Here is a 25,729-nt window from a genome sequence, read left to right as displayed (position 1 = left end):
GCTGCCCTTGTTCCTTGCCTCTCCCTTCCCCCACCTAATACGCACGCCATCCTGGAGCCGCGCTGACGTCACCATCCCCAAAGCATAGAGAGCTGGATAGGCTCCAGGGGAGGTGATGTCAGCTCAGCTCCAGGATGGCGACTGAGGGTTTGCGAACCTGTGGCAGCCCTCTCTCAGCATACTAGTGCCTCTAGACTCACGCCTAGAGCTTAAACTGGCCCTGCTTGACTCCTACACCTCTTCAACCATCACAGATGGGTGACACTTACTGTTTGAAAGCTGGTGAGTAGGTGTATATAGAACTGATGCTTAAGTTATAGATGAAGGGTAGATGTTTGCTGATGTCTGACGTTGCCCAGTTATTGAAGAAATTATTGAGTAGGCCCTGGTCACCTCCTGTAACGAGAAAGTGCACACTGTTCACACTGTTCTGTGCAAAATGCTTAAACTAACAATTACAAATCATCATCATGAACAGAAAGATCAGATTCTTGCAAGAAACTAACATCAATTATTTTGCTACCACCACCTTTGTATTGCTTGATCCAGAACAGAGCTAAGCAAGCACTTATCACATATTTCATCCCACAGTCCTCTGCTTCTCCTGCACCTGATCACGATCAATATTCAACGATAGATTTGATGATTTTATTGAATCTAATGCCTAATCTGTTATGCCTGGTACACACCAGTGCAATTTTCTGTCAGATTGATGTCGAATCGATAATTTCCGACATGTCCAATCTGATTTCCAATTTTATATAGAAGTGATTGAAAAATCGATTCGACCGTCAAGCTGACGGGAAATTGCATTGTGTGTACCAGGCATTAGGAATATTAAATAGTGTATGGCCGTTATTATAGTCAGCTCTCCACATTGGTTCTTGTGACACATAGCTGTCAGTTGGGAATGGCAGAGACTTTGTTCATTGGTCAGGCCTAGAGAAAGGAGGGTATTGATTGACTCTCCTCCCTCAGAGCCTCCAAAGGGTAATGCCTGAAAATGCAGAAGCGTGAATGCCTCTGATATAAGAGCTATCAGAAGCACTCATGCTCCTACTAACACTGCTAGAACTCACTTTATATTGACCCGAGGAAGCAGGTTAACACCCGCAAAACGCATTTTCTGTATGTACTTGAACGAATAAACTTTCCAGTAAACTGGGTAAGTGTTTGATAATGGGGTAAGGCACTATTATTGAATGTTATACAGTAGGTATACAGTTTTAGGGCACCTCCACCTGTGTTTTAGATAGTCTTTTTCACGTTGGAATTTATAGCGGAGATCCTTTTTAAAAGGGAAGGTCCGAGAAAAACAAAACAAAACAAAACAAAACAAAAACACAATCGATCTACTTACCTAGGGGTTCCTCCAGCCCCTGGCAGCTGTCCTGTGCCCTCGCCACAGCTCTGCTCCCAGCCGTTGGCCCGTGGTCTCTATTGCAGATGCCGACCTCACCAGGTTGGCATCTTCTGTGGCTGTGGAAGCGCCGCTCGCGATCGCACTCACGTGGTCTGGAGTGTTCTGCGCGGGCGCAGAAGTTCTATGCCTGCGCAGAATGCTCCAGGCTACATGAGCTGCGCCGCCGCTCCCGCATGTGTAGTAGATGCCGGCCAGCATCTGTAGCGGCGGGGACCCCAGGCCATCGGCTCGGAGCGGAGCTGTGGCGAGGGACAGATAGGCTGCCAGGGGCTGGAGGAAGCCCCAGGTAAGTAGATTTACCCCCCCCCCCGATCTTCCTTTTAAAGGTTAATGTGAACAAAATTATATCTATATACTATACCCGATTTGGATAACCCTAACACCCTCTTTGCTAACCTTAAAATTTTCAAAATGAAAAATTGTCAAAAACGAAAAATATTTTAACCACTACAATGTTCCAATTTTTAAAACGATAAAAATGTCAACTATAACGTTTTCTAAATGATACAAAAAATAAAAAACTACCGTATAATGTTCTAATTTTCAAAACTTTATTGGTCGCCCAAATGTCTGCTTTCGGTGCCTAATAGCTGATGTTGGCATTAGCACCTATGGTGGCGCCCACATTGTCCATTAGCTGCAGGCGCCCAAATGTCTTGCTTCCCGGGGTTACAGGCCAGAAGTTGGGAGTTTTACGGGAATATTTTCAAGCACCCTGAGCAATAATCATATGAGGAATGTTTCCCTGTGTTGCCAGATAGGGTGCAGGAATCTCAGTATTATTGAGTGGTATGACTTGGTAGAACAGGAAAAAGATCAATATCAGGGAGATGCCAGTCAATTTCCTAATCTACTAGACATCTTACAATGTATGGCCTGCTTCTCTCGTTTGCAACTGGAATACTACTAGTGTATATACATTACATACATAAATACTGTGACCCATACACACACACTCAACAGCGGTCTTTTAAGGCGCGTACACACGCACTACAGCAGCCAACAATGGGCCCGTCGGCACCTGCCGCTAGGCGGATCGTTCAGGAACAGCCTCATCAGTCCGTCGACAGTGCGTACACACGCACTAGTCTGCTGAAAGTCCGCCCAGTGGGAGGGTCCGACGGACCCATCGTTTGCTTCTGTAGTGCGTGTGTACGCACCTTTAGGCTCACAACTTTTCTTGTGAAACACCTAAAAAAAAAAAAAAATAAATCTCTTGGTATTGTTCAAGCAGCTGATAAGACTGATAAGAAGTCAATTCAACATTTGGATTGACTTCTTATCAGCTGCTTGAACAATACCAAGAGATTTTTTTATTTTTTTTTTTTTGGTGTTTCACAAGAAAAGTTGAGAGCCTAAAGGCTCGTGTACACAGGTCTGCCTGAAGCCAACAGTCCGGCGGATCGTTCAGAAACAGCCTTATCAGTCCGCCGACAGACTGTACACACGCTGTACTGTCTGCTGAAAACCCGCCTAGCGGGAGGTGCTGACGGACCAGTCGTTGGCTTCAGTCAGACGTGTGTACGAACCTTAAAAGACTGCTGTATGGGGTTGGAGCTGAAAGGCCTGTACACACACCTGATCAAAGGCAACGACTGGTCCGTCGTCACCTCCCGCTGGGCAGGCATTCCAGTGACAGTCCAGCGCGTGTACAGTCTGTCTGCAGACTGATAAGGCTCTTTCTGAGCGATCCACCCGGCGGATCGTTCAAAAACAGCCTTATCAGTCCGCCGACAGACTGTACACATGCTGTCTGCTGAAACCCCGCCCAGCGGGAGGTGATGACGGACCTGTCGTTGCCTTTGATCAGGCGTGTGTACGAAGCTGAAATAGTCTTTGTCCGGAGATAAGCAAACCAGTGAAAAACTTAACAGTGCCCACAAAGGTTAAAGCTGCATTCTCATTAGCATGATGGGTCACTAAAATCAGTATGTTTGATGTGTAATGACTTAAAAAAGGGAGGTGAACCACTGCCCTAAGTGCAATAGGGAAAACAGAGGCACCAGCAGGATAAAAGTAGATAAAACCTTTAAAATGAGCTTGGAGGAAGTAGTGGACTTACTTGCGTTGCATCCCTGGGGTACTTTACAATAATAGTATGTATTTATCTTCAGTCTTTCATGTCTGCTTTATGGAGGCAAGTCCACCACTTCCTTCAAGCAAATTTTAAAGGTTTTATCTACTTTTATCCTGCTGGCGCCTCCGTTTTCCCTATTGCAAAGCTGAGTCCACCCCAGGTGGAGGGGTGACCTTCCCCTTTCTTCCGATCTACAGAGAGACTTCATCCTGAGTGAGGACAGGTTTATTCTCCTCACCTGCCTACGAAGTGGTTGCCTATGTGGTAACCCATGTTTGTGAGTATAATTGTCTCACTTATCTACATTTGGTTCTGACATACTACACTATACTGGGCTCTTGATTTCTCTCTTTTTACACTGCCCCAAAGGCTTTTAGTGTGGAAAGGGAGCTATGGAGCAACCCTTTCTAGGTACTTAAACACCTGCTGCACCCCCCCCCCCCCACAATTTTTTTACACGACCCTCTGGGGAGGTTTGTTTGAAACATTTTGTGAAGCTGGGAGCTCACAGGTAATCATAGTGCTTCAAAGTCAGGTGGACAGGGAGAGGACAAGGCCACGCCCCCCACAATTCCCCACCCCAGTCAAGCCATACAAAAGCCTCTACACTGGAGCTGAAGCTAGATTGTAGTCAGGGGGCTAGGTGTGGGGTGTGGCCATGGCTCCTACCCACCTGCCTATAAGCCATCCTGAAGATCGAATACACAGGCTGGTGTATAACAAGGTAGGCAAGCAGGGGAGGGGGGTGTGACCACAGTTGTAAATGTGGTCACATTCCTACAAAGGAAGTAAAGACTGCACAGCTGTCCACCAGCTTATGTTTCCAGATGTGCACTGCAGAGGGCGCAGGAAGGCAGCACAGAATGCAGCCTTACCCTTAGAGGACACTCTGTCACAAGGAAGTTGGTACATTCTACCCTCCCTTCTTCTGAAGAATAGGTCTAAGACACATGGCAATCTCATACCATAGCAGGGACAGTCCCTCCAGTTAGGTGACAGCACGTGGGCATGCTGTGAATCCCTTTGGCTTCGCCTGGCTTACCATCAAAGCTGCCGTGCTCTTCCGCATGCTTGAGAATACGGCCGAATGTCTCCAGGGAGGGGCTGAAGACGAACACTCCGCTGTTAAAGCAATCCGGCCAACCAGCATCCGGCGCTGCCGAAAACTCCTCTCGATCAAACAGCTCATCGATGTTACAAAGAGCCTACAAATCAGAAGACAAACACAGGGCTTTGTAGACAGGGCCACCTGTGCAGGCATGAAGGTATACTGTGCAGAAATACACTTTACTTCTGAAGCAGATCAACACTTTACTGTTCAATATACACAGCAGTGGGAGGAGCTTCTTGCAGTTGGCAGAGAGAAGCCCCCTATTCAGCTTTAAAGGGAACCTTAACTGAGCGGGATATGGATGTTTCCTTTTAAACAATACCAGTTGCCTGGCAGCCCTGCTGATCTCTTTACCTGCAGTAGTGGTTGAATTACACACCTGAAACAAGCATGCAGCTAATCCAGTCTGACCACCTGATCTGCATGCTTGTTGAGGGGCTGTGGCCAGGGCTGCTCAAATCCAGATCCGGGAGACATCTGGATAGTTGCTATCCGGATATCTCCCAGTTACCTGTGCAGGGTGGGGTCAATCTTACCTGTCTAACGTCTTCTTCGTCCCTCCCTTGGCGCCTCCCACGATGCCTTCCAAGCGGCGGTCACGTGATTACAAACATTTCCTCCTTCCGGGTTGAAGGAGGAAGTGTTTGTAATCACGTGACGCGCGTGGAGCGAATGGTGGGAGGCACCGAGGGAGGGACGAAGAAGACGTTAGACAGGCAAGATTGACACACCCCGGTAACTGGGAGATATCCAGATAACTATCCTGATGTCTCCCGGATCCGGATTTGAGCAGCCCTAGCTGTGGCTAAAAGTATTAGAGACACAGGATCAGCAGGAGAGTCAGGCAACTGGCATTTTAAAAACGAAAAATCCATATCCTTGTCAGTTTAGGTTCCCTTTAAGACAATGGCCTCGATTCATAAAAGGCTGCTCTATTAAAATAAATAAATAAACTCAGTCATTAAAATACCGCATTCAGTAATTTAGACTGGTGCTGTAGAAGTCTCCGGAATTTATTGAAGCCCATTCACAAACAGCAGAGCAGTACGAGTTGTCTCTGTTGCTACAAGCGGTTTGTGCTACAGCATTACACTAGCAAGAGGCATCCCCCCCTTATCCCTTTAGATGTGCATGTTTGTTATACTGCCTCTGCTCGTTTTGAATCCGTCGATTAGTCTTTCTTAAAGAGACACTGAAGTGAAGGGGAAAAAAAAAAAAAAAAAAAAAAAAAAAAAAAAAAAAAAAATCTGATAATGAATTGGTTGCGTAGTACAGATAATTACTAGAACATTAGTAGCAAAGAAAATATGCTCATAATTTTTTTTAAAGCTAGATAGGTTTTTTTTTATTTATAACATTGCATCATTCTCTAATATTTGCAGTTTACCCACTACTCAGCATTCTAAATGATTTTACAGAGCAGGCCAGTGAACTTTTGAACTGTTGAATACAGTGACTGACACTTGAGATAAAAAGCTTTAGAAGACAGAACAGGAACGTCGGCGACAGCTTCCGTCGCGCCGCTGGTCCCTCTTCCGCGTGTGTACACGGAGGGACCTGGCGAGGAGCTGTCGTCAGCCTGTCGCCCACGTGTGCTGGCGACAGGCCCAAAAAGTTGCCCGTGAGTATGGGCCATAACATTTTATTTAGTTGCCACAGCTTAGAACTTCCAGGAGACAGTACACATGCCATGCTTAGGTTCCTGTTTGAAGATGCAGAGGAGTTAGTGGGGAAATTACCTAAGAACCTAAGGAACCGCTGAACGGCCTCAGGGGAAGCCTCTTGTTCCGTGATCTCTCTGCTCTGCCTGGGGTGTACAAAAGCTATAACCATCGGAGAAGCCTGCGGGTCCTATCAAATGCGATCATCCAGACTTGAAGACCGGAGCCATTTCTATTGGCTCACTGCTCGGGCCAATCACTGGGATATCCAGGCAGAAGGCATTCGAAGCTGGTTTTCGCCACCACAGAGCAGCCGGTAAAGATCAAACATAAAAAACTTGGCTTAACCGCATGTAACCTTGATGAATTGACATTTACGGATATGTGTTGAGGTATTTACTGCACAAGCCGGTAATTTACCTCACTGCTCGGTAATTTCAGCTTTCCATGCGGAAACAGCCCTTATGAATTGACATTTTCCTAAATGCTCTGTAAATTCAGCTGTTTTCAGGATCACCGAATTAAGCAATGCTTGATGAATTGAGGCCAATCTCCCTATGTCTTGAAGAGGAATCGTAATGGCATATTGGCCTCAATTCACTAAGAGCACTGGTCAAATAATTGAATTCCCGAATGCGGTAAAAGTTTTGTAAAGCATGCTTAAACTCACTAAACCCTGCTCGGTTTTTGGGGTCTATTAATCAAAACTATAATGAGATTATGACTATTTTCACATACGTTTTCAACACTCGATTCGTTTACCGAACGAATCGAAGGCTAAAACGAAGGCAAAAACGAAACGTGTATTCCCAGCATAAGGCTGAAAATTTTGTTACAGAGTCTCTTCAAGGGCCGCGGTGTTAAACCCCCCTAAAGACCAGGCCATTTTTCATAATTGGGCCACTGCAGCATTAAGGCTAGTTACACACCAGGACGTTGCGTTTAGGGGACGTTATAGGGCACATAACGTGCCCCTAACGCAACGCCTGGTGCTCTGGTGTGGACGTCGGAGTGAGCCGCGTTGTGCAGCTCACTCTGGCGTCAGTGATGCGTACTCTTGGACGCATGCGGCATCACGTGGTCCCGCCCGGCCAATCGCCGCACAGAGCAGCCTCGCCAGGAAGTAAACACTGCACGTCACTGAGTGCAGTGAATATTAATTAGCCATGTGCCCGGCCGCTCTCCCCTCCTCCCCAACATGACTGAGCATGTGCAAACAGTCTAACGCGGCTTAGCTGCGGAGAACGCACAGCATGCAGCACTTTGCAGCGTTACAATGTAACGCAATGTGGGCAGTGTGAACAGCCCACTTGTTACATTGTTGTGCGTTGGGGGAGCGTTACAGGCTGCACTAACGTGCGCCTGTAACGTCCCTGTGTGCAAGAAGCCTAAAGGTTCGCTTCAGGGCCGCACAACTCAGCACAAAAAAATTGGTTGAAAAAAGACATACGTCCATCGAGTTCAACCAGTACAAAGTACAACTCCAGCCCGTCCCCCACATACCCCTGTTGATCCAGAGGAAGGCGAAAAAAACCCACAAGGCATGGTCCAAATAGCCCCAAAAGGGAAAAAAATTCCTTCCTGACTCCAGATGGCAATCAGATAAAATCCCTGGAACAACATCATTAGGCATAACCTAGTAATTGTAGCCATGGATGTCTTTCAACGCAAGGAAAGCATCTAAGCCCCCTTTAAATGCAGGTATAGAGTTTGCCATAACGACTTCCTGTGGCAATGCATTCCACATCTTAATCACTCTTACTGTAAAGAACCCTTTCCTAAATAAATGGCTAAACGTTTTTCCTCCATGCGCAGATCATGTCCTCTAGTCCTTTGAGAAGGCCTAGGGACAAAAAGCTCATCCGCCAAGCTATTATATTGCCCACTGATGTATTTATACATGTTAAATAGATCCCCTCTAAGGCGTCTTCTCTAGACTAAATAAACCCAGTTTATCTAACCTTTCTTGGTAAGTGAGACCTTTCATCCCACATATCAATTTTGTTGCTCGTCTCTGCACCTGCTCTAAAACTGCAATATCTTTCCTGTAATGTGGTGCCCAGAACTGAATTCCATATTCCAGATGTGGCCTTACTAGAGAGTTAAACAGGGGCAATATTATGCTAGCATCTCGAGTTTTTATTTCCCTTTTAATGCATCCCAAAATTTTGTTAGCTTTAGCTGCAGCGGCTTGGCATGGAGTACGATTTTTTAACTTGTTGTCGATGAGTACTCCTAAGTCCTTCTCCAAGTTTGATGTCCCCAACTGTATCCCATTTATTTTGTATGGTGCTAGACCATTAGTACGTCCAAAATGCATGACCTTACATTTGTCAACATTGAATTTCATCTGCCATTTATGTGCCCATATAGCCATCCTATGCAGATCCTGTTGCAATATGACACTATCTTCCTGAGAGTTGATGATTCTGCACAATTTTGTATCTGCAAAAATAGCAACATTGCTCACTACTGCATCTACTAGGTCATTAATAAATAAATTGAATGTGTAACGCGGCCTCTAGTCACATAGCCTTCTGCCCCAGAGAATCCCCGGAGACCAGCAGCCATATGCAATGGACATTTTCTCCTGAGTTTTCTCCTATGTGATATTTTTAAACTTGCCAATAAAATGCCTTTTAAAACCACCAGCTAACCAAAAAAATAAATAAAATTATAATTTTGATTGTAATTGGTCACCTGTGTTTTGGTAGCTTTTCAATTGCAAAGTGCTAGAAAGTTATTTTAAAACAGAAGATGAAAGATGAACTCCTATGAGAAATGTCAGGAGAAAAAGTGAATTGCTTATGAGCCCAGGTGTTCCTGCTCATTTCATAATTTTGGGAAACTTAGCCCTATAATTCTTTCCTCACACCCAAATGCCTATACACAATGTAGCATTCATTTTCACAATAATAAAAAACAAGAATTCATAGGTCAGGGCAGGTTTCCAATGTAGACTTACGATAGTATCGGCATCCATGTAGACGCACTTAGTGTACTGAGTGAGGGTCCAGCACTGAATCTTGGTAAAGGTGATCCCCAGTTCTGGTCTCTTCAGCAAAGACAGGCGTACAGAGTCTGCACTGTCCAGAACATCCACTTCCACTACTTGGTCAAAAACGTGATTGAGGATTCCTCTTTAAACAGAAAAGCAAAAATGAAGCACTCTGCAAACTATCAGATACAATAAATAGGGGGTCACTAGAAAAGGCTTAATAAAAAAATGTCTGAGGACCCCTGTTACGGACAAGTTAAAGCGGTCCTGAACTCTTGCACAGTACTCAATGATAAGTCTGATTACATACAGTTGCTGAATAAGTCAACTTCTCTGTGATCTGTGTTTAGGCAGATCAACATGTCTAATTAGTTCTATCAACAACTGTGAATAGATTGTAGGAGAGCTCTGCCAAGGCAGCTCCCCATACAGTAAACTGAGGCTTAACCTTTTCAGTGCTCCCAGCAAAAGCTTTTTTTTTGGTTTTTTTTAGGGGATTTTCATAAACTAAGGAATGTTTTCCTTAACGATCATCATGCTGTGGCTAATTTTTTAAAGCAAAGAGAAATTTCCAAGTTTTGCTCAGGGCTGTGGAGTCGGGAGTCCGAGCAATTTTGGGTACCTGGAGTCGAAGGTTTCATAAACTGAGGGGTCAGATTTTTATACCAAATCCACAGCCCTGGTAAGTATTAGACTAAGGAGTTAGAGTAAAGGAGTCATTTTGGGTACCCGGAGTCGGAGATTTCATAAACTGAGGAGTCGGATGGTTTTTGTAGCGACTCCACAGCCCTGATTTTGATCCACTTTAAAGTGAACCTCTGGACTGAAAAGGCTTGGTGTTTCTTTAACAGTTTCACAGCATCAGAACTTTGTTTCTCTTATACAAGCCTCATTTTTTAGCTGCACAGAAGAAAACTGCCCGGGCTTTTTTCCCCTGATGCTGTGCAAATCATGATGGGATTTCTGATTTTTTTTTTTTTCACATTTTGAATTTGACATTTGAAGCCTAGCATGTGCAGCTGGGAGGGGTAATCAGGAAACCGGATAGTTGGAACTGTCTCCTGCTCCTTGTCACCTCCTTTCAACCAAAAAGATGGCTGCCCCCATGACAAAGATGGCAGCCCCCATGAATCACAAACATTTGCCTGTTCTTTTAAAAACAGGGTGGGTAAGAGATATTACCAACCTATTCTAATTAACATAATTAATGTAACTTGATGACAGTAGGTTTGTTTAGGCTGAAGTTCCCCTTTAAGTAATCTAGCAAACTGGACTGGATTCTGTTTTAAGAATTGTCAATTACTATGTGGTAAAATACTTTAACCCTCACCAGGCTAATAGAGAAAACAGTGAGGATTGCTTGAAGGTTAGCAAGTTAGCAAAAATATTATAATACTACTCTCTTATCGAGCACAGACAGGGATTTTGGTGGGTAAGTGTACTTTCTGGTTGCTTGGCAGCAATATATGCCCAGTCAACCTCTCCACTTAGAAACAGGTGGACCCCATCAGACAGAGCCTCAACCCCAGCTATTAAGAGAAGTGCGCAGCAGAGGAACCATGCCACAGCACAAGGCGCCATCTTTTCAGCCGCAGTTTACTCCATAGGGCTACCAATGTATGTCACGTGACATATTGGGGGGCTATGGAGGATGTAGCAGCTGTAAGGAGAGGACGGTTCACCCGATGCTGTGGTAAGTCTACTCCACTGTGCTCTGGATTGCTAGGATAGTAAGAGGCGTGCCCCCGTGGCCACTGGGGAATTGCCGGTTGGTCATGAGTGCCGGTTGCTTGAATTCCAGTTAAAAGGGATTCTACTGTGTACACAGATCACCCTCCGCAAGCAGCATGCATACCAAATTTCAGATCTGAATCTCAGCCAAGACACTACTGCATGGAGTTAATACAGGTTAGATCTCGGAATCGATAGCAAACAGCTGAGCTGCTTTCAATAAAATATAAGCCCATATCCACAAAAAACTGAGTGTTTGTGGATATGGACTCCCATATCCCCCCCACAACTGAAAAGCTTACCCTCAACATCCCCTGCATCTTCATCTACTGGGGTCCTCAACCTCAGAGGTAAAGTGATGCCACACTGCTCCTCCCTGCCCCCAGCCAGCATTGCATTGGCTGCTGTGTTGTTTGCCATTCATAAGAAGCCTCATTACTGTAACACAACTGTCAGGCTTACCTCATTCGGCTTGTAACCTCTGAGGTGATCATCACTACCAACTGGCGGGACGTTTTGTGATTCCTCAAGGACTGTCCAAGCACTAGCGCACCCTGACAGTACAGGTCATTGGTGCCGAGGGTGACAAACGCTTGGTCTGTAACTAGAAGTCGAAGAAAAAAAATAAAATAAGTGCATCTTCCATCACATTAAAGAGTAAGTGTAGTGTTAAATGTTTATTCATATGAAGATGGATCAGCAGTTTTAGATCAATAATGCAAATATACTGCATCACTGACTGCTACTATTACGCATGATGATTTACGGATTGGGTGGTGAAACAAAAGAACCAGGATGGCTCCTAAAGGAGGAAAATACACTGAAATGTTTCACGGCTGGATAGCAGAGGATACTGCCACTAGCTGAACAAGCCAGGTACAAAGGCTGACATACTACTGCCTGTATTCAATTCACGTTTTCTCCTAGGTGATATTTTCATACCTAATCAATGAAATGCCCCTTAAAGGAAGCGTCAGGCAACCTATAGTACCCTCAGATCTACTTACCCCAGGCTTCCTCCAGCCCCTTGCAGCCATGTCTCTCGTTGCAGCTCTGCTCTCAGCCGATCACTACGTGGGCTGGAGTATTCTGCACAGGCACAGTATGGAACCATCCATCTTCTGAATCACTTCTGCTCTCAGAAGTTGTGTATTGCCAGGAAAACTTTTATGGCTGCAATTAGCTTAATAGTGATGTTTACTATATTCCTGACAAGGTACAGATAAGACAGAAGCTGTCACTTGCATGCCTAAAAGCAAAATAAAACAGCCTGGTTTTTAACATGTTTTGCACTGTACATAGACAGGTTTATCTCATCATGTCACCTAGGGTACACTTTAACCACTTCAGTCTATCCGGATGGATATATCCGTCCAGATAGGCTGCACTAACTGCCGCTGGCCCCGCACGCTTCCGCCGCCCCGGAGATCAATGGATGGGAACATAGTTCCCATTCATTGATCTATGTCTCCGTATGAAAAACCGACGGCTTCTCTGAAAAGCTGCGATTTTTCGAAGTGTCACGTCATCCCTACAGTTCCTGTAAGTGAGAGCTCTCGCTTCCAGGATGAATATGAATATATACATATATATATATATATATATATATATATATATATATATACATATAAAAAAAGTCACTGTTGCCATCTTGTGGCCAAATAGTAAAACTACATCTACATATATTTTGATTTTAAATATACACAATTACATTTAAAAAGTATCTGTTTACCTCCCCATTTCAAAAACCTCCAAATAACTTATAATTAAAAAAAAATAAAAATTACAAAAAAAAAAAAAAAGTTACCTAAGGGTCTGAACTTTTTATATGCATGTCGAGTAAATTACAATAAATGCACCTTTATTTCCAAATAAAATATTGATGCCATACATTGTGATAGGGACATAATTGAAATGGTGTAATAACCGGGACAAAAAATACGTGGGTTTTAATTATGGTAGCAAGTATTTTAAAGCTATACTGGCTGAAAACAGAAATGATTTTTTCTTCCATTTTTTTCTTAATATTCCCGTTAAAATGCATTTCACAAAATAGCTTAAATTTATCACCTAAAGAAAGCCTAATTGGTGGTGGAAAAAACAAGATCTAGATCAATTCATTGTGATAAGTAGTAATAAAGTTATTGGCAAATGAATGGGAGATGAACGTTGCTCAGAAGCATAAGGTGCAACAACACTGAAGGCTGAAGTGGTTAAAGCCCCTCCCCCAGCAAGTGAGAAAATACTACATCATTTTTGATACTTTTTCAATTGCAGAGTACTAAAAAGTTATTTTAAAGTAGAACTGAAATAAAGTAAAACAAAAATAAGTTTCACTTACCTGGGGCTTCTTCCAGCCCCCTGCAGCTGACCTGTGCCTCTCGCTGCCCTGGACTGATCCTCCGTTCCCCCACCGCGGCTCGCTTTTCTTCTTGCAGTGGAAGCAAACTTGCAAGTTGACCTCTGCTGTGCCCTGGCCACACGTATCCTCGTATGCGTTCCCACAGCCAGGAGCATCCTGCGCAGTACGAGATAATCTCTACTGCACTTGCGCAGTGCAGTCCCGGCTACGGGAGGGTTAACCAGGGCACGTGTAGCACTGGAACTGCGCGAAGTGAAAGTGATCTGCGGCAGGAGACCGGAGCATCGGTGAGTGGCTGTGTGGAAACAGGGCGGCTGCAGGGGGTGGCAGAAGTCCCAGGTAAGTGAAACTTTTTTTTTTTTTTTTTACTTCATTTCCATTCAGCTTTAAACAGGAGAGGACATATAATCTCCTAGGGGAAAACGTAGGAGAAAGCGTGAATTGAATAAGGGCTTACATAAGCAGTGAATAGAATATAAATATATATGTAAACATACTTGTAAGTGCTACAGCCATTGTGTAGCAAGAACATGATTTGCTGGGCCCCCAAGTCACGCTCTATGCAGGTTACAGTGACCTCCTGTTGTCACGTATATGTACAGCTCACCCTCAGTTATTTCCTCCCTCCACAGCTCACGTCAGCTGGCCTTTTGAAGTGCAGGAGACTGCAGCAAACTACAAAGCAAAGCACAGTGACCTCACACTTACCAGGCATTCTGATGGACGGAACTGGATTCAACGGCTGTGGAAACGAGTGTCTCAGCCAACCATGCAATCTTCCTTTGGATTTCTAAATAGAATGTAAACAGTATTAACAACTCAGATTTTGCTAGTGGCTTTAGAACTATCATTAGTAAACACCATAGTACAACCTTTCCCTTCTTATATAAGATTTCCTCATCCCTTGATAACTGTACATACCAAGAATTCCAGCCTGTAAATCAATAGCTGACCTGCACATAATCGGGCAGAGGGTGAACTCATTTCAGAGAACAACTCTGTTTAGAAGGCGTTATGGCAACCATTCTTAATGGAAACCGTGTCAAAATTGTGCCTAATAAGCTGAATGCATGTGCAAAAACAATGTGTCTATCTGGCTGCTACCGGCTTTTTCTTTTGAACAAGTTTTATTGGCAACACTACAAAAAAGTGTAGTGTAGTTGATGGTAGCAGCAGGGGTTACTGAAGTGTAGTGTACTTGGTGGTGGCAGTAGAGGTTAGTGAAGTATAGTATAGCAGGGGTAAGTGAAGCATAGTGTGGTGTAGCAGGGGCTGGTGTACATGGGCAGCGTAGCTTAGATAGACAGTTTAGGGGGTAAAGGTCCATAAGACGCCCCTGCACCATAGACACACCTAGGTTTAGTTTCGTTTTTTTTTTCCTGATTTTTGCCCTCTAAACCTAGGTGTGTCTTCTATGCCGGAGCGTCTTATAATCCAAAAACTACAGGTAAGTAAAAAGAGCATACAATGGTAAAGTCCATAGAATACTTTGAAAAGGTGACTTTTGTAGCAAAAGAAAAACGATAAGATATCATTCTATAACGTATTGCAACAGGCAACAACAACAATCACCAATAGTGAAAAATTTAAGACTTAAGAGGGTAGCGACATCCGTAAGCATAAGACACAGAAAAATGTAGTAATACCTGATCACTAATCACCATCAAACAAGGGTATATACAGTATTATGAAGTGACGGGTAAGGGCGATGTCACCCACTTAGCCCATACCTTGTAGACTTTCCCAGGACATCCTCTATGCGCAGTGTTCTCCCCAGGCTCTTTTAGCCGGGTGCGCCACCCAGCTACTTTTGGTGAGCACCCAGCTGTCATTAGCTCACCATGAGTCATACGTGACGAAACCGGTAGGGCGTGGCCTCAGGTGCGGCGGTACCAGAGACGCAAGTATCGAGCAGTGGATGAGGACGTCCTATATTGATATGTGCATATCTTTTATGTACATGTGAGTGCAAGCCTATGTTTTTATGAATATTATTAAACGGAATTATGCTATGGAGGCTTCTGCTCCAAGTTTTTAACGAGGAAGTATTGGGCATATGGAAAAGAGCATCTTTAAGCGGCACCACAAGCGAGATAGCTGGTCTGAACAAGGTCAGCCTGACTATCTGGAAGAAGCCAGATGTATCTAGCTAGTACTAAATATTTGAGGTGGAAGCGCTGTACACATAACATACATTTAGGGAGGCGATACCCCCAGTTGTGTATAGCCATCCACCAGTGCGGATAATGTGGTTCTCTGTTTTGTCCCTACTAAGAGTGCCCATACCACCTTGTTCAACTTTATCAAATAATCAGTTGATCGGCTCAATACGCGCATCTGAAATAATCCATGTTAGGGCCGGACATCATGCTAAGCCGATGCTATACACTTTTCTGCTCCCATTGTTTGGTAAACACGTATTTTAACCCGCACATGGGAACACAGAAGCGCCGTGCTTAGCCAATCCTGGACAAGGCATGTAGCATCCAGGACGTAGCACGATGAGGGGGATCGACTGCGGCATTTGTGCAAACAGGAAAAGCCGGTATCAACGTATAGAGACAGCTATCCTTTCATTTAAGTGGACAGCGCTTGTGCAACAACGTTTAGTGCCGTGATTAATACCGGTTCAAAGTCCAGCACTCATAACTGTACTGCTCTTATTTGTCCATGTCACAGAATCGTTAAGAAAAAAGTGAACCAACGATGGTAAAAGTCAGCGATTATTGTCCATGCAGACTGAGCCGCCAGTGTTAGTTGCTCGTACTGAATGATCGCTCCATTCAAACTACTCAGGTGTGGCTAGTTATGCACTCCCAGGTCCTCAGTTTAGCACTTCCGCTAACGGATTGGCAGACCATTGTCATGCCACTGTTCAATCCAAAGTGCTCTGATGCCATTTTTGTGTCACTGCCCACTGGAGATCGCTGGTTTTATGAGGAAGATAAATGAGAATGTGTATAGAGATTATTTAGTAGAAGGGTAAACAAGGGCTGTTGAGTCGGAGCAATTTTGGGTACCTGGAGTCGCTGACAGTGTGCTCCACAGAATTTTTTTTCCAGCCGGGTGGCATGAAAAAGTAACCGGGTGGGGAATGCAGGGCCAGTGCTTCTGTGAGCAACTCTGCTTACAGCATAGGAGAAGGTGAGCTGATAACAGCCGGGTGTTCACCAAAACTAGCCGGGTGGAGCACCCAGCTAAAAGAGCCTGGGGAGAACACTGCGCTGATTTCATAAACTGAGGAGTTGGATGATTTTTGTACCGCCTCAAGAGCCCTGGGTTAAACTGAGTGAATATACTTTTAATGGACCACTTTTTTGTAGTCCCTCATATTACATAGAAGTGGTAAGAGTGAACTATCGTTATGGTGGCCACACGATACATTTTTTCACATTTCTTTTCAGATCGAGAAATACATTACAGCAGGGCTGCCCAATAGGTCATTAGCGATCTACTGGTAGATTGCGACCGCCTGATTTGTAGATCGCGGCCTCATGGCCACGTCCCATTGAATTTTGTGGCCAGCAGCTGTAGAACGCGGCATATCAGATTCTGCTGCTGGTCGCCGATAGCGCAGCCACAGCCAATCTGGAAGAGAGGCGCGGCTGAGAAGCCAGGGGCGGCTCTGCCATGACAGTGTCATGGCTGGGGGCGGGACCTGAAGCGAGACTTCCACCTCCACTCACACTGCCCGCCGGAGCCTCCCTCAGCCGCCGAATTGCATATCTGCCCTCCAGACAGCCACGGCTGAGGGAGTGAAGCCAGGACGCCACCGCTGGAGGGAGGTAAGCGTGCCCGCCCTATAATAAAGGCACAGCTTACTTCTACTGAAGGCACATATACCCAGCTATCCCATACTGAAGGCACATATACCCAGCTATCCCATACTGAAGGCACATATACCCAGCTATCCCATACTGAAGGCACATATACCCAGCTATCCCATACTGAAGGCACATATACCCAGCTATCCCATACTGAAGGCACATATACCCAGCTATCCCATACTGAAGGCACATATACCCAGCTATCCCATACTGAAGGCACATATACCCAGCTATCCCATACTGAAGGCACATATACCCAGCTATCCCATACTGAAGGCACATATACCCAGCTATCCCATACTGAAGGCACATATACCCAGCTATCCCATACTGAAGGCACATATACCCAGTTATCCCATACTGAAGGCACATATACCCAGCTATCCCATACTGAAGGCACATATACCCAGCTATCCCATACTGAAGGCACATATACCCAGCTATCCCATACTGAAGGCACATATACCCAGCTATCCCATACTGAAGGCACATATACCCAGCTATCCCATACTGAAGGCACATATACCCAGCTATCCCATACTGAAGGCACATATACCCAGCTATCCCATACTGAAGGCACATATACCCAGCTATCCCATACTGAAGGCACATATACCCAGCCATCCCATACTGAAGGCACATATACCCAGCCATCCCATACTGAAGGCACATATACCCAGCCATCCCATACTGAAGGCACATATACCCAGCCATCCCATACTGAAGGCACATATACCCAGCCATCCCATACTGAAGGCACATATACCCAGCTACCCCATACTGAAGGCACATATACCCAGCTACCCCATACTGAAGGCACATATACCCAGCTACCCCATACTGAAGGCACATATACCCAGCCATCCTATACTGAAGGCACATATACCCAGCTACCCCATACTGAAGGCACATATACCCAGTTATCCCATACTGAAGGCACATATACCCAGTTATCCCATACTGAAGGCACATATACCCAGTTATCCCATACTGAAGGCACATATACCCAGTTATCCCATACTGAAGGCACATATACCCAGCTATCCCATACTGAAGGCACATATACCCAGCTACCCCATACTGAAGGCACATATACCCAGTTATCCCATACTGAAGGCACATATACCCAGTTATCCCATACTGAAGGCACATATACCCAGCTATCCCATACTGAAGGCACATATAGGGTGGGGGGGTGGGGGGGGTGTTACGCGTGCATTTATATGTCGGTCGATCTCCTGGCCTTCGCGAATTTTAAAGTAGCTCGCGAGCTGAAAAAGCGTGAGCACCCCTGCATTACAGTTTTCTCATTTACTTTTAGGTGCCCATTCATTTCTCCTGATTCGAACTTTTAACGCACTTTTTATAATTGAATTGTTAACAAAACTTTGCTGTTTGTGGCACAAATTGAAGGGATATGATTCTTGGAATGGAAAAGGAAAAATTGTGGATCCGAAAGTTAGATTTTATGATCGAATCGGAATTATTATTACTGATTTATAAAGGGCCAACATATTCTGTGGAGCTGTACATAAAACCTTCTTAAATCGTTCCATTAATGGGAAGAATGGATAATTACCTTCTGATTAGTTATGATCATTCAAACCGCGTCAAAAGATCACATCTGAAGAAAAAAATTGTACCGTTAATGGGCAGCTTTAAATTGAAATCCAACCAATCAAGGCGGTGGAGTCGGTACAAAAATCATCTGACTAACTTCTCAGTTCATGAAACCATCAACTCAGACTCCACAGACCTGCAATCTATCACGGGTTCAATATCTCCCAAATTATGAAAAATGATGAACCACTTAACGACCGGGGCTGTTCTCTGTGATCTGTGCTGCGGGCTCTCCAGCCTGCAGCACAGATCGTGTGAAAGGCAGGGCAATCAGACTCCTCCCTCCCCCCCCCCCCTTTTCCCCCCACTAGGGGGATGACCTGCTAGGGGGGGGGGGGTCTGTGGCCGAGCGGGGGGCTGCTTAAAGCCCCCCTCCGCAGCGCAATTCCTCCCTCCCCTTCCTACCCCTCCCTCCATGGGCGGCGCAGGTCGGAGATTCGTCCTGCGCCGCCTCTGATAGGCTTCTGCCTATCACACCAATCAGAGGCCGTGGATCGCCGATCTCCTTTACGGCACTGCTGCGCAGCAGTGCCGTATTGATGTAAACAGCTGGGATTTCTTCCCCGCGTGTTTACAATTAGCCTTCGAGCTGCGATCGGAGGCTCGCAGGCTATTCACGGCGACACCCTCTGTGAAGTGACATGGAACTGTGGCTCGAACGAGTGGCCGTTTCCATGTAAAACCACAAACCACCAGCCGCCGCCTATCGGCGTTAGCTGGTCGTTAAGTGGTTAACTCTGAAAAATGGGCATGGGTGTTTAAATCAATAAATTGACAAGCTTTCCTACACCATTCCATCTTCTTTAAAAAAAAAAAAAAGTGTAGAGAAATTTCTGCCGTCGCCGATCGAGTTGTATAAAAAAAAAAAAAAAAAAAAAAAACACGAAAAAAAAAAAAACGAACACTTATGCTTCATACACACTTGAGATATAAGTCTTTGGAAAAGGCAAGATTACAGGCCAATTTTACCCCCTTCCATGTAGTTTGAGAGCCATACTCAGTTTACAGTCTATTCTATGGAGCTGCACTCCCCATCAAATAAAATCTTTGCAAGATGCTGCACTCAAAGATGCCCGTACACACTCAAAAGATTATCTGCAAAAGATCTGTTCCTGCAAAAGATCCATTCCTGCAAAATGCATTCATAGTCTATGATATCTGCAGATCCTCATACACACTTGGTTTGACAATCATCTGCAGATCAGATCCACCAGGATGGATTTTCAGATTGCCAGATATGCAGATGAAGTCTGTTAAACAAAGTGTGTATGAGGATCTGCAGATCTCATAGACTATGAATGCATTTTGCAGGAATGGATATTTTGCAGGAACAGATCTTTTGCAGATACTGATCTTTTGAATGTGTACAGCGTCTTTGTGTGCAGCATCTTGCAAAGATTTTATTTGATGGGGAGTTCAGCTCCATAGAATAGAGTGTGTAGAGTATGGCTCTCATACTACATGGAATGGGGTAAAATTGGTCTGTGATCTTGCCTTTTCCGAAGACTTTTATCTCAAGTGTGTATGAAGCATTAGATATTTCGGTTGCATAAAACAAAAAAACCTTTACATTTTTTTGTACAACTGATAGTTTCTATCGAATTGCCATAAAATCAATTATTTTTATTATACCGCGTGCAGCCACCTTAGCACAAACCAGAAGCCTTAGAAACAAAAAAATAGATACAAACCACTGTAAGGCTGGTGCACACCAGAGCGGTTCTGAAGCGTTTTTTAATGCTTGCAGGGGGAAACCCGCTTGGCTAATGAAAGTGAATGGGATGGTGCACACCAGAGCGGTTCATTTTTTTCCACAAACTCGGGGGTTGCAGCATTTTTTAGATTTCTGAGGAGTTACTTCCTCAATGTTAAAGTATAGGAAAGTGGAAAACAGCTCTTAAAAATGCCAGATCAGAGCAGTTTTCCAGGTGTTTTTGTTACAGAAGCTGTTCAGTAACACCTTTACTGTAACAATATATGAAATCTGCTACACCAAAAAAACGCTTCACAAAACGCTAGGCATGTTTAGAAAACCTCTCTATACATGCCTAGAATCGCTCTGGGCTCTTTCACACTAGAGGCTGCAGTAGAAAAGGCTGAAAGTCAGCCTTTTGCTAAACGCCAATACATAGCGTTTTCAAAGCCTTTTGAAAGAGTTTTACAGCCCATATGAAAACGTCCTTTTTTTTTCTTCTATAAAAATAAGTGAACAAGATAGCTGTAAAACGCTTTGAAAAGGCTTTGAAAACGCTGAAGTTGGCGTTTTCCATTGACTATCATTGAAACGCCAACAGCCAACTTTGGCTGTTAACAGCCCTGAAAAAGCTCCTGGGAGCGTTGAAACGCAACGCTTCAAAACGCCGAGTTAGATGTGAAAGGTAAAATGAAAGTCTATGGACTTTCTTTTACCTAGCAAAACGCCAACTTCAGCCGTGGTGTTAAAACGCCGAAAAATCCCTCTGGTGTGAAAGGGCCCTCTGAAATCTGCTTCAAAAACCTCCAGCATTTTGCAGATCTGCTAGAGGTTTTTGGTGTGCACTGGGCTGTAGACGGAAGCCTCTGGCTCCGGACTCCTCTTTGCTGCTGGCCGGGAACCTCCATCTTCACAGTTGCGCTAACCTCCGCAGTAGCATGTAGAAAAAAAATGTATGCACTAGCAGCTCTGTGCTAATTGCACAGGCCATTTTGAACCTGCGGAGTGCGGCTGCGCTCGTATATGGAGAGGATTGTGGCTGCAGCAATAATCCACATTAATGGTCCCAGCACAGAAATCTACGGAAGCCTCTGGACTATCCAGAGTTTACACTACTGAGTTACCCAAGAGGGCCCACACATTACTCGATATTTTGGGGCAACAGACCTTACGAATCGATTACTTTATTGAAGCGGAAGAGAATCAGTGCTGCAAAATGGCCATCTGATCTTTCAATCGTTTTTCAGCTAAAATTAGTCAAACGGATCGATCAGGGTTGTTGAAAAATCTCAGTCGCAAGGGCTCGATTGGGTGTGCGGCAGTAATGGCATTCTATATCGCGACAACTGATGGACCCTTGGCCGGCGTCCCTCCCAATTGTATAGGTGTCCCTCCTGTACCCATGTGCAGTGCTAAAGGCTTACCTATCCACCAGCACGACCTCCCCCAGTGTCACCACGAGTGCCCGTTCCACTAGCCAAGCTCAATTGCAAACGCAGTGCAATTGTGTTTTATAATAAAAATTCTACTCGCAATTTTTGTGCGTTTGCGATGCGATTTTGCTGAGTGTATTCTTTCCTGATTGTTTACATAAACAACGCAATGAAAAAAAAAATCACATTTTTTAATGCATTTTTTCAAGCACATCCCTTAAAAAGCGCAGCAGTCACTGAGTTTTTCTAAAAATGCATCGCACCACTGTGTGCAGGTCATCACTACTTTCATTATTTTTTTAACAAGACCCTGGGGATAAAAAAAAAAAACGCATAGGATTTTAAAAACGCATAGGATTTTAAAAACGCAGCCTGTGTGTACAGGTCCTTATGCTGGGTACACACTATGGGCTCTATTCTCAAAGACCAAACTTTTCCGCAAAATTTTACCGCTATTTTTCCGCCAGCGGTAAACTCCGCATTTTTCACATGCGGAAAAAAAGAAGCGGAAACAGCCATTATTCATGCGGGAATCATGCGGTGAAAGGGTCGCATGAAAAAGTGTTTAAAAAAAAGTTAAAGTCCAGCAAGTACAGCCCTTAAGGCCCCATACACACATCAGACCATAGTCTTTTGAAAATGAAAGATCACAGACCAATCTTACCACCCTTCATGTAGTATGAGAGCATTTCTACACAGTCTATTCTATGGAGCTGAACTCCCCATCAGACAAAAATCTTTGCAAGATGCTGCACACAAAGATGCTGTACAGACACAAAAGATCAGTATCTGCAAAAGATCTGTTCCTGCCAAAAATCCATTCCTGCAAATTGCAATGATAGTCTATGAGATCTGCAGATCATCATACACACATGATTTCACTGACATTCATCTGCAGATCAGATCCACCAGGATGGATTTTCAGATCTGCGGATGATTGCTTGATCTGCAGATGAATGTCAGTTAAATCGTGTGTATGATGATCTGCAGATCTCAGACTATCATTGCAATTTGCAGGAATGGATTTTTGGCAGGAACAGATCTTTTGCAGATACTTATCTTTTGTGTCTGTACAGCATCTGTGTGTGCAGCATCTTGCTAAGATTTTTTCCTGATGTGGAGTTCAGCTCTATAGAAAAGACTGTGTAGAGTATGGCTCTCATACTACATGAAGGGTGGTAAGATTGGTCTGTGATCTTTCATTTTCCAAAGACTATAGTCTGATGTGTGTATGAGCCTTAAGCCTCCAGACTTCATTAAAGTCAATGGGATGCGGAATATATCACCTACTACTTGTAGGTGATAATTACCTATTTTTTTTTTATTTTTTTTTTAACAACGAAATGATGCGCCTGAACATTGAGAATTGATCTTTTATTGCGGAAAATACCGACTTTTGCAGAAAGTTTTCCGCATGAATCCCGCACTTTTTCTGCATGCGGAAAAAACATGCGGAACATTTTGAGAATTTCAATGTGGCGGTGTTTTGGTCGGTAACTTCCCGCATGCACTTTACCGCATGCGGGAAGTCTTTGAGAATAGAGCCCATTGGGCTCTATTCATAAAAAAGTTGTGGCGAAAAAACTCCTGGAGGGAAAATACCGCAGCGGTATTTTACACTTCTGGGTGGTCATTCAAAAAAACCTTGCCAGCTGCAATGCAAGAGCGGAGATCTCCCGCTGAAAGCTGGCGGTAAGCTGTCGGAAGACATGCGGAAACACTTCAGCCGGCAGAGTCCCTCCGTGCACTGCTCTCTCTGGGAGGTCTGTCCCATTCACTTGTATGTAATCCGCAAAATCAGAGGAAGCGGTATTTTCCGTCCACATACCGCTTCCTCTAAACTTCATGAATGGCCATTTTGTTACTTTTTTCTAGATAAATCTAGAAAAACACTGGAGAGGGGGCGGAAATTTCTCGCTCTGCTGGGGGATCTTAGATTTTCATGCGGGAACAGCTTTTATGAATGCCCACTTTGCTAAATGGACGGGAAAATCCGCTGTTTTGAGCGGAAAACTTGCGGTAACCTTTTATGAATAGAGCCCATTGTGTTTTTTCAGTCTATTTCCCACTCAATTTGATTCTCTTTTTTCTTATCAATTTCCATTCACTTCTATGAGAAATCAAGCGGTAAATCAATCAAAAGTAATATTGGACACAAATAAAGATTATTAAAAAAAAAATAAAAATGAATAATCAGACATGACGGAAATCAAACGCATCTATCAAACGCAAAAACGCAACGTGTGTACCTAGCATTTATACTCCTGGGGGCAGCCCTGCAGGCAGCAGCGGCAGGACAATTTCAGGATAACACTATGCTGTGTATGAAAAGGCCATAGATCCCTTGCTGATCAGATTCAATCTAATGGTTTATCCGGCCATACATTGAGTATTTTTCTGCCAGCTTAACTTTTTTTTTTCTGCTTTCAGGTACTCTTTTGAGGCTAGCCTGCGGAGCTGACACTCACTGTGCAGCCTCCACTCCCACCTGATGGCACAGGACCCCAGAAGTGCAGCTCCTATGAGGGTATGGCTGTGATTGGCAGCACCTAATGCTGTGTGCATGTCCTGCACTGCCTGCCCCCCTGCACACACCACTTCCAGCCTGGCAGCACCAGCCTCGTCCCTGGCATGCAGCCTATGTGACATGGGATTGCTGGAGAGCCGGGGGGACCCGGGGGCAGCTGTGTGGCCCCCGATCTATGCTCGGAGCAGCAGATCACGGCACACAGGAGATCAGCAATCATGCAATGTCATCTACAGATCAGGCATGGCCACGCACGGAGACCTGGCTTGGCGGGGAGTCCTCTGTCTGTCCTTGGCTGGCAGCTGCAGCAGGTCTCTTGCCGGAGACAGCGACACACCGTACGGACACCAAGCTCAGCCTCCCAGGGATCTGACGTCTCCTTCTATGTACAGCCGAGGGAGGAGCTGCCTGGATGAATGACATGTAGGGGGCGGGGCTACTGCAGAACCAGGGGGCGGGGCTGGCTACTACTACTGCTGCTGCTGCTACTACTATTGATGCAACCTGAATATTCACTATAATAAAGCAATGCACCGTATCTCTGATAAGCCAGATACTCGGTTTTTCCCTGAAATTAAGACTAAGCAGAATTTTGCAGGATGCTTGAGCCCTACTACTCTCAAAATCAGCACTTGCTTGCTAGAGTTCATACAAATGTTAATTTAACCACTTTACCCCAAAGCGGTTTTTACCCTAGGTATTAGGCCTCCTTTCCATAGACTGTTGAGCTGTGTGCTCAGCAAGCGGTTACCAGACAGCAAAGAGCAGTTACCAGGCAGCAACAAGCAGTTTCCAGGCATCAGTGAGCAGTTATGAGAGTTTGAGAGGCATTTCACTGCCTATCAACAGTTCATGGAAAAGAGGCCTAACTGACAAGAGCAATTTTCACCTTTCAGTGCTCATTCCTTTCATTTGCCAATAGCTTAATCACTACTAATCACAATGAAATGATCTCTTGTTTTTTTCACCACCAATTGGGCTTTTTGGAGTTGATATTTGTTTTCAGTAATTACTTTATTTTCTATGCATTTTAAAGGGAAAAATAAGGAAAAAATAAAAAAATACACTATTTCTCCAATTTCATCCCCTATGGTTTTAATATAAACACTGCTACTGTACATAAAACCCACACATGTTATCTGCCTATTTGTCCTGGTTAGCACAAGATTTTAATTATGTCCCTAGTACAAAGTATGGTGACAATATAGTATTTGGAGATAAAGGTGTATTTTTTCTTTGGTGTTTTTTTTTTTCCACAATTTTTAT

At 44.4% G+C, this 25,729-nt stretch overlaps 1 protein-coding gene across 2 annotated transcripts in view; it reads right to left on the bottom strand.

Moving 5' to 3' along the window:
- LOC137541128 (glycogenin-1-like) overlaps window positions 1-24,864 on the bottom strand; it is a 41,341-nt gene extending 16,477 nt beyond the window's left edge. Inside the window, exons 1-6 of one of the 2 annotated variants that reach the window (XM_068262279.1) lie at window positions 24,719-24,864; window positions 14,072-14,153; window positions 11,464-11,605; window positions 9,238-9,412; window positions 4,543-4,705; window positions 270-396 (exon numbers count right to left, since the gene is read on the bottom strand). In XM_068262279.1, the coding sequence (XP_068118380.1) occupies window positions 270-396; window positions 4,543-4,705; window positions 9,238-9,412; window positions 11,464-11,605; window positions 14,072-14,078 (614 nt within the window). In that variant the 5' untranslated portion in view covers window positions 14,079-14,153; window positions 24,719-24,864. The remainder of the gene's footprint in view (window positions 1-269; window positions 397-4,542; window positions 4,706-9,237; window positions 9,413-11,463; window positions 11,606-14,071; window positions 14,154-24,718) is intronic. The other variant, XM_068262278.1, reaches the window with a different exon arrangement.
- Window positions 24,865-25,729: the final 865 nt, after the last annotated feature.

The sequence above is a fragment of the Hyperolius riggenbachi genome, chromosome 12, assembly GCF_040937935.1.
Source record: "Hyperolius riggenbachi isolate aHypRig1 chromosome 12, aHypRig1.pri, whole genome shotgun sequence".
NCBI lineage: Eukaryota > Metazoa > Chordata > Amphibia > Anura > Hyperoliidae > Hyperolius > Hyperolius riggenbachi.
This window is presented reverse-complemented; position numbering and strand designations above follow the sequence as displayed.